This window comes from Leguminivora glycinivorella, chromosome 5, assembly GCF_023078275.1.
Source record: "Leguminivora glycinivorella isolate SPB_JAAS2020 chromosome 5, LegGlyc_1.1, whole genome shotgun sequence".
NCBI classification, from domain to species: Eukaryota; Metazoa; Arthropoda; class Insecta; order Lepidoptera; family Tortricidae; genus Leguminivora; species Leguminivora glycinivorella.
Genome location: NC_062975.1, coordinates 15,722,982 through 15,732,772, shown reverse-complemented (window position 1 = coordinate 15,732,772; position 9,791 = coordinate 15,722,982). Strand labels below are relative to the sequence as shown.

The 9,791-nt window shown below is 35.3% G+C and overlaps 1 protein-coding gene and 1 long non-coding RNA gene across 2 annotated transcripts; both read left to right on the top strand.

The window, feature by feature from the left end:
• The first annotated feature begins 708 nt into the window (after positions 1-708).
• LOC125226724 lies at positions 709-2,164 on the top strand. Its single transcript, XR_007177118.1, has 3 exons — positions 709-886; positions 1,864-1,968; positions 2,060-2,164. It is a non-coding gene; the product is annotated as an uncharacterized LOC125226724 (long non-coding RNA).
• Positions 2,165-2,959: 795 nt separating this feature from the next.
• Positions 2,960-4,498, top strand: LOC125226539. The gene is made up of 4 exons (XM_048130530.1): positions 2,960-3,138; positions 3,215-3,316; positions 3,722-3,814; positions 4,286-4,498. Exons 1-4 carry the CDS (start codon positions 3,052-3,054, stop codon positions 4,496-4,498), a joined length of 495 nt encoding a protein of 164 aa, XP_047986487.1. The 5' UTR covers positions 2,960-3,051.
• The last annotated feature ends 5,293 nt before the right edge of the window (positions 4,499-9,791 follow it).

The following is a 9,791-nucleotide window of genomic DNA, read 5'->3' as shown; positions in this document are numbered from 1 at the left end:
TTTAACAAAACTATTGTGCAAAGGATAGTAAGGATGCCCAATGCCCGAGACGAAAATCCTGAATCCAACACCAAGAAATCCAATATCGAGAATTTTGATGACGGTTCGCACAGCACAGCCCAAAAAATGTTGCCCTTGCCACAAATAACAAACTGTTACAATCGATACTACGATTCGCACCCAAATCGAATGGAGAAGTTCCGTGACTTGCAAGTCGTGCAACTGCATGAACTGCAACGACATAGACTTGTTCACTTACACATTTATTCTGACTATTTCTCTCATCTCACCCTGTTTGGCGCATATATCAGAAGCGTGTAAAATTATAGTACTGTATTTTTATGTATACCGTCAACTTTGTTCCTGACTTACTCATCGATAGGTGACTATACTATCGACTTTATCGATATCGGAAGTCACGGAAGTATAACTAAAGCATGGAAGCCATGCTAAAATAAGAGCTCGGTGACATGTATCTTACTCACACCACACTATTACCTATTTTATATGAGCGAATGAGACAATATTCCACAACTTCTTTCGTTTTCTCGAAGGTTGTCCCCAAATGCTGATGTCAAAACGGACCTGGGGTCCATTTATTATACGACAAAATTAAATATACGTTTGTCATTGTACACTCGGTGTCCATCTTTGACAACTTTACATGGTCGTATTATATTGTTTCAATTTCTAGCGGGACTTCGATGGTCGTCTTGACTATTTTTAGATATTTTTTGAGAATTTCTGATATATCGTGAAAAAATTAGTTGGGTATAAATTTGTGATAGTTCTAAGTTTCTGTTTCAAGTATGGCTTGTGTGATCAAGTGGTGTAAATCTCATTCAGGGAGGAAAGAAAACACGCAGGAGGTTATAACATTTCATCGGTAAGTTTCTTTAAATTTTGATAATCTTTATTGACAGAACCTGATAGAAATATAAATGTTCATATTGGTAGTTTATACAACTCAAATCTCATTCGATTTTGTGTAGATTTATGCATATTTTTTCAAAGTTTTCTCTAACGCGGAAAGGTTATGTTTTTTGGGATAGTGATGTGTTGTGTTTTATCGACCTTGCAATAATAACCTATCGATATGCATACCTTTAAAACGACATCAATGATTATTGTTCTTTGTTATGATTCTCTTGTTATTTAGTTATCTCGCAAATTCTAGCATAGTGATGTGATGTGTTTTATCGACATTGCAATAATATATCGAAATTCATACCTTAAAAAATACATCAATGATTACTGTTCTTTGTTATGATTCTCTTGTTACTTAGCTATCTCCCAAATTCAACTTTATATATTTCTTAGATTTCCAAAAGACGAGCAATTAAAACGCTTATGGATTCAGCGAGTTAATAGGCAAGATTGGTCTTGGAACAGCCATAGTAAAATATGTTCAAGGCACTTTTCATCGGACTCCTTTCTGCCAAGTAAAACTACTAAATGGAGGAGGTTAAAAAGTCAGGCTTTACCAGAGTTGCACTTGACAAACACAGACTTTTTGGTAATATTTAAACGAATATTTGTGGTTTCAGTAGTTAGACTAGTTAGCATCTAGCAATAGGCAAATATTACTTAGGTATATAAGTCATATTTTAATTTAAAAGAAGTGCTCCTGATCCTAATGTTCCTATACATGTAATCTCATGTATCAGTTATTAATAGGTACAGAAGTCGCCGCAAAATTGGAAAAGTAACATAAATTATATTTTTTACCTCGATAGGCATTATTAGAAACTATAGGAAATGGGTTTAGGAAAATAGCTAGTAAATTTGATTTCATAATATACATATAGTGGATTATTTTTCTTTGGGTATAGTGATTTTAATTAGCTTAGTTATATTTCTCAGGCAAATAATCCAGTGCCTATGGATATATATGATACCGAACAAATAGACACGTCCACTCCGAATGCATCAGGTTCACAGATAAATACTGATATCCCCTTGGAACTAGTAAGTTTATTTGTTTCATCTTTCTTTTCTTTTCTTATTGCAAAATCGTTTAGTTATAGCGATTTTAATTCATTTACTTATATTTTTTAAGCTAAATGATCCAGTGCATGATGTGCCTATGGATATATGTGATGCCGCAAAAATAGAAATGTCCAGTCCGAATGTATCAGGCACACGGATAAATACTGAAAACCCCTGGAATCAGTAAGTTTATTTATTTCATTTTTCTTTTTTAACCGCCGCCTCAAATCTCTCAAGGAAGGCGGTTCTCAATTCGTGTGTATGTTTTCCTCCGTCGTTACTGGACCGATTTTGAATTTTTTTATTGAATGTATATGTATACAGATAGATCCCATTTTTCACAGAACCCAGTTCTGATAATGGGATCCTGGAGAAATTGGGGGAACTTCTCAAATCTGAAAGGCACACATATGGTGATTTTTGTGTTTTTTAAGGAACAGCATGCATTTACATACAAAACAGTGACATTTAGAGCAGTGAAACTGCTGATGATGGTCAGAACGGAACTCCTCAAATCTGAACGGCACGCTTATAGTGACTTTGATATTTTTATAAGAACAGCATGCACTTATGTCCAGAACAGTGACCAGTGACATTTGGTGCAGTTGAACTGCTGATGATGGTCAGAACGGAACTCCTCAAATCTGAACGGCACACTTATAGTGACTTTGGTATTTTTATAAGAATAGCAAGCATTTAAGTTCAGAACAGTGACATTTATTTAGTTGTGTTTGTAAAGAATATTGAGTTTTCAAGTCAAATTTTGTCAATCTTCGATTTCTTTTAATTGGATTCATGAGGAATTGAGGAAACTCCTCAAACCTTAACGGTATACGTATATTCATTTGTGTTGCTATCAAATAATTAAAGCATTAAAGGCAGTTTAAAAAAATACCTACACATTTCTACATAATCCAACATTCGCCAGTAGCTTTTACCAGAACCCCAAAGGCGGTGGTTTTTTTTCTTAAAATTATTTTATTGCACATTCGTTTGGTTATAGCGATTATCATTCATTTACTTATATGTTTTAAGGTAAATGATCCAGTGCCTGGTGTGCATATGGATATATGTGATACCAAACCAATGGAAATGTCCAGTCCGAATGTATCGGGCTCACGGATAAACGCTGATATCACCTTGGAATTGGTAAGTTTATTTATTTATTGCACATTCGTTCGGCTGTAGAGATTTAATGTAATTTAATTTTATTATATTTTAAAAGGTGAGTGATCCAGTGCCTATGGGTTTGTGTGATACAGAACAAATAGAAATATCCAGTCTGAATGCAGTCTCCGGAAAAAATATTGATATCCCCTTGGAATTGGTAAGTTTATTGAATAATTATTTCGCTACATCATTTTTGTTCTGGAGGAATCCTCTACCAGTCAATCAATAACAGTACCAGTAAACCAATAATAAGTTGTAAATACTGCCTGTGGTCTACCACAAATGATTTCGGGGTTGGTATGTACCCCTTGATAAAATATAGATACATACATTTTTTATTCAACCACAAACTTAAATTCTTTGCAACAAAAAACAAAATAAAAATAAAAAAAGAAGAAGAATAAAGAAGTTGTTTAATGATCTGCGGGGTGTCTGAGGATATCCTGTATAATGTTTATTTGTTATTTTTTACGGTTGTTTTGCGGTGCTCATTGAATTGCATAAGTACCTTGAAAGTATAGGATACCACATTAGAGATTTATACTCATGTTCTAATTTCTAGTCAATTGAGACAACGCCACCTATATTGGAAGTCACGGATATGAAGTCAAATGTCGACTGTGCCGAGTCTAAATCACATTCCAATAATAAACTGGTAAATTGAAGTTTTTCTCCATCATTAGAAATATATTCAGGCACAAACATGATCCCCCCCCCCCCCCCCTTCCCCTCTGTGGCGCGTGTGGTGACGAGTTAAGAACTTCACCACCCCCTTTCTTCCCGTGGGTGTCGTACAAGTCGACTGTGGGATATGGGTTAAATTGTGACAAGGGTGGCACTAAAACTTAGTAGTTCATGTGCTCTGTCTACCCGTGTATGGGATACAGGCGTGATTATAAGTATGTATGTATGTATGTAATAGTATGTATGTACAAACATGACACCATACTTCATTAATAAACACTAGTACTTTAGTAATTCAATATTACACATAAGAATAATTACGTATTAAACCCATATTTTGTACATTTAAACGTACATATAAATAATAAAATTGTGGTCGTATTTTGAGGAAGCTGGTAATAATGAACTACATTCCTGTATTGTTATATATTTTTCATTATAGGCACCAAGCTTTAATGCAAAACTAGGATACAAGACGTCAGCATCTTCAAACAGTCAATTTGTACCAAAAATTTCAAGAGGGCGGCATGAATTAAATAGATTTAAAAACATTTCCCCACGAAAAAATATTATGACTACATTACACTGTTACATAACATTAATCAAAATGACATTATACGAAGATTTTTGCAGAAACAAGGAGGTGAAGCCCTAACGAGAGAGTACAGCCATGAAATAAAAAAATTTGCAGTGACATTACATTACCTTTCGCCGAAAGCGTACTTATTCATCCGTGAGCAGTTCCAAGACGTCTTGCCACATCCGAAAACTATTACTGCATGGTACAAGGGAGTTGACTGCAATCCCGGGTTCACCTCCGAATCTTTTGATAGTATCAAAGCTCGAGTACAGGAAAACCCGAAAAAACAATTGTTCTGTACATTAGCCATTGACGAAATGGCGATTCGCAAACTTATTGAGTGGGACAGTCATAATCAAAACTATTACGGCTTCGTTAATCTCGGTTGCGAATTAGATTCTGATTCAGTCCCCGTTGCGACACAGGCTTTAACATTTATGGCTACATGCTTAAATGAAACTTGGAAAATACCTGTTGGATATTTTTTTATACATTCCATAAATTCTGAACAGAAAGCGACCCTAGTTCGACAATGTGTAAATCTACTACAAGAATGTGGCATCTCTGTCGTAGCACTCACATTCGATGGGGCAGCTTCAAATATTGCCATGTGCAATAATTTGGGTTGTGGTGTAACTGCAGAATCCACTTCGTTTCAGTGTGGCGAATCCAATTCAGAGATATGTTTATGGCCAGATCCTTGTCACAACATAAAGTTGGTGCGAAACGCACTCGCTGATAAAAAAACATTGAAAGATTCTGACAACAATATCATCTCCTGGACACATATAGAACAGCTTGTTAAATTACAAGAAGATGAGGGATTACATCTTGGCAATAAACTAAGGCGATCACATATCAACTTTATAAAACAAAAAATGAAGGTCCGCCTTGCGACACAGCTTTTTAGCAACTCTGTGGCTGATGCTTTGCAATATTGCAAAGATAAGAGGATCCCCGGGTTCGAAGATTGTGACGGTACCATAAAATTTATTAGAATCTTCAACAATCTCTTTGACATATTTAACAGTCGAAATTTGAGAGCCAAAGGGTGGAAACGGGCACTGTCAACCTTTAACTACGAAGAGACAAAACTATTCTTTGAAGCAGCCGACTGGTACATTCGAAACTTGAAAATGGATGACGAAACATACATAATTGATTCAAACCGAAAAACTGGTTTTAACGGCTTCTTGGTCTGCATGAAGTCACTATTAAAAATTTTCGACAATACAGTAATCAAGAATAAGTTAAAATACCTGTGCACACGTATATTAAGATGTCTCAAGACCAGATTGAACTCTTTTTGGAGCAATAAGAGCAAAGTGTGGTTCTAATAATAATCCCTCTGCTCGGAACTTTCAAGCCGCTTACAAAAGACTTCTAGTGCATGCTCAATTTAAGGATGGTTCTACCGGAAATTGCATACCTTTGGAAAAGATTAGTATTCTGAACTACAAGCCTAAAAATCCAGTCGATGCTATAAACCAGAGCAGTGGAAATGTATGTCTTGTACGTGATGCTGAAAACTCAGAATCATCAAATATAATGCAGTTCCATCTTGAAGATCACGACTATGTTCCATCGCCGAGTCTGCTGAGTGAATATTCAAAAGACATTGTACATTACATGGCTGGATATGTGGTACGAAAACTACAAAAATCTCTAAAGTGTGAACAATGCATAGAAAGTCTATACAGCAGAGAAAAAAATTCAGAGATAATAACATTGATCAGTATTAAAGACCGAGGCGGACTAATAATGCCATCCAAAGATGTGTTTAAAATATGTGAAACCACTGAGAGAATTATAAGGCAGCAAAAAACCACCGTGCGCGCCGAATTTTTAGGCCGTCAAAAACATGTAATGTCCATCATAAATAAAGTCGGAGGGACATTTATAGGAACTAGGCTTTTTGATAATCTAACGGTGCATTCACATGAACAAGAATTTGAAAACAATCACAGGATGTTGCTGATAAAGGCTGTGTGTAAGGTATATCTAACAGCACGCATCCACCACATCATCAAGCAGGCTTGTGAACCTCGTGACAAAATAAGAAGCTTTTTAACTAAAACCATATTATTTAAGGGTCAATAACTGTGAATTAGTGGTCACTGGTATTTAAAATAATAATATTAGGAATGATTGATAGATATTTGGCTTAGAAGATTCGTTGCCACTCGTACCTGTTAAAGTATGTTATGTGTATTGTATTAAGCTTGTGATGTATATATGCTATTATCTACCTTGTTGTGTAAATTGTGGCGTAGGCGAGAGGCTGGCAACCTGTCAGTGCAATGTCACAGTTTCGTTTTCTTTCAACCCCTTATTTGCCAAGAGTGGCACTGAAGCTTTAGTAGTTTCATGTGTTCTGCCTACCCCTTTATGGGATACAGGCGTGATTGTATGTATGTATGTATGTCTTGTGCAAATGATGAAATACAATTATAAATAGAACAAAAAATAACAAGTTCCAAGAAAAAGAGGAAAATCCAGTATTTCTTGTAAGTATCTGAAAGAAATTTGAGTCCAATTTATTTGCTCTTGTTAAACTAAATAGGTTTTGTCGTTCTCGAAAATCAGGTATATCCGTTATTAACATTCGAAGAACAACAGAGAATTGATTTTGCATGCAATATAGGTAATCCACGATCACTTTGAACGAAAATAGTTGAAAGTGTTGAACTTATTGAAGTAATAAATTATATTACCTACAATGCCGTTTTGTTTTATTTTCTATTTGATAGAGAAGCTATTATTGAGGTAAGTAGATTCTTCAGTGGTGGACTAGAAATTAGATGGATGCTACATGAATTATATTACTTAGGTCTTTGCGTAAGGAGAAGAGAAGAATGTATTTATTTATTTTATACTCGTATTTCCCATCTCTATTTTTACAGACTAAGCCTCCCCACAGACGAGTCTTAATTTTCATAATCTTAAAAAAACTTGTATGCAATCTGACAGTTCAAACTGACACTGACAAGACACTGACAGATTTGAACTGTCAGATTGCATACAAGTTTTTTTTAAGATTATGAATTTTTAAGACTGTCTGTGGGAAGCCTAAATAGGCCGATATTACACTATCATAGAAATATAGTCATAGACAACATGTCGTCCTTTTTATTCACGTTAAAGAAAAAGAGAGGCATACAGACCTATGATCAAAGATATAGGTATGATAATGTAATATTAGGACTTGGTAAGAGAAGAGAAGTGAACGTTTATGTAGGTAAGTACATAAACAAACCATTTATTTGCAATCAGTAGTACGGTTAGCCAAGAATGTATGAATATGTGACTTTCATAGCCAAAAAGCCACATAATAATCCCAATGAAATGTTTATAATCAATATTGTATGTTTTCGTGACTTTTATATATACTATCACGTTTATATTATTTTTAAGGTACGAACGTAAGTGCATATTTTATCGATAATTGAATCGACAAAGTAACATCCCTAGCTAACACATAACCGGAGACCACCTACCAAAAAGAGAAATAACTAGCATATATCCGTCCCTTTTCAATACATTATCTAAGTCATAAGGAAGTCAAGGATGAGTATATGCATTTTACACGAATTTTTATTAGGGAGGCTTGTCGGAAGTAGTCAAGTCATAGATTTATATATTATTAAGCTAGATTGAGTTGTTAGGCCAAAGAGTGTGTCCACATGAGAGGGTAAAGTTGGGGCTGGTGTCCCTCTCGCACTTATTGCCACTGTCAAAATTATTTGAATGACGTCATCACTGTCATTATTTGGGGATACCTGTCAATATTCAAAGTTACTACCAAATCTACTAATACGGAATTAAAGGTATTTTGTAATTGCGCAAATCTTTGGTTTTATGGCTTATAATAATGACTTACCAATTTGTTACAAGGTATTAATATCCTTGCCTCGAAAATAATTAATAATAATACAAAAATAATTTAAGAAGTTCATAACTTTAGTTATCATACAGGTAAAAATACCGCGTGTGACCGCGCACGTGTGACCAGTGTTAAAGAGATTACTACTATAGTGTGAACAGTGTTAAAAAGATTACTACTATAGTAATCTCTTTAACACTGGTCACACGTGCGAGAGGGACACCAGCCCCAACTTTGACCCTCTCATGTGGACACACTTTTACTAGTCTGATAAGAACGCCTTTCTGCACCGGTGATAAAGTTCAATTTAGTATGGCAAAAAAGTGTGAGCTCAGTCCCTATTGAAAGTCCATGAGTCAAGTAGGTAGTAAAAAACCATAAAAACTATTAAAAAAAAAAACAAAAAATATCCGGCCAAGTGCCCCCGTGCCATTATACATAAAAAGGCATAAAAACGTCTGTTGTATGGGACCCTTCTTAAATTTATACATATTTTATTCTCCTTGAGCATTGTTTGTCTTATTATGATCTAGTATCTATCACATTTTATGGTTCACGGGATACATTCTGGTGAGAGGGGAGATCTTTAGTAATAGGGCCCTTTTTGGTGAAATATTCTATTACCTATCTGTTCACTTCAAGTTGAACGTAACCTTCCGACTCTTCCGAGAGTCCCAGCTCGGCTCGCTTCTGGATTTGCTAATATTCGCTAATGGATTTAGTTTTAAAAATGAATACAATCCATACAATACCTCAGGCAAAGGATGTTACAAGGATTTTTTTGCACAACTAAAATTTGACTATTAAGCTATAATAGTTATTTTCCCCTCACTAAGTAGCTCGGAAACACTTGTTTTGTCCTTTAATACCAGCGGGTAAAAACGCATTTTATCCACTAGTGAGTAAAGTAATTTGACCTTGAATAAAGTCAAATTAACTGCATTAAAATTAATAAAAGTAGGTGACTCTAGTAATAAAGATGATTTACCACCTGTGGAACTACTGGAAGCAGTGATAAACACATTTTTTGCGTTGTAGTTTCCTCGCTATAGTGAGGGGAAAAGTTTTGTGTTACACTCGGGTGCAATAGTTATTTGTTATACAAGGGGGCAAAGTTGTATTTTAACGCCGAGTGTGGAATTGAAAAACGAGCAAGTGAAAGGATTCTATAGTTGAACCACGAGCGAAGCGAGTGGTTCGAGAATAGAATCTTGAACTTGCGGGTTTTTTAACACACGAGAAGTAAAATACATTTGCACCCGAGTGTAACACAAAACTTTTCCCCTCACTATAGCGAGGAAACTACAACGCAAAAAATGCGTTTATCACTGCTTCCAGTAGTTCCACAGGTGGTAAATCATCTTTATTACTAGATTCCCCTACGTTTATCAATTTTAAAGCAGTTAATTTGACTTTGTTCAAGGTCAAATTACTTTACCCACTAGTGGATAAAATGCGTTTTTACCCGCTGGTATTAAAGGACAA

Bases quoted from the DNA above. Each gene is read 5' to 3' on its own strand.
- LOC125226539 (XM_048130530.1), top strand. From the start codon at position 3,052: ATGGATATATGTGATACCAAACCAATGGAAATGTCCAGTCCGAATGTA. The intron at 3,139-3,214 runs GTAAGTTTATTT...ATATTTTAAAAG, and splicing joins CTGATATCACCTTGGAATTG to GTGAGTGATCCAGTGCCTAT. The intron at 3,317-3,721 runs GTAAGTTTATTG...TCTAATTTCTAG, and splicing joins TTGATATCCCCTTGGAATTG to TCAATTGAGACAACGCCACC.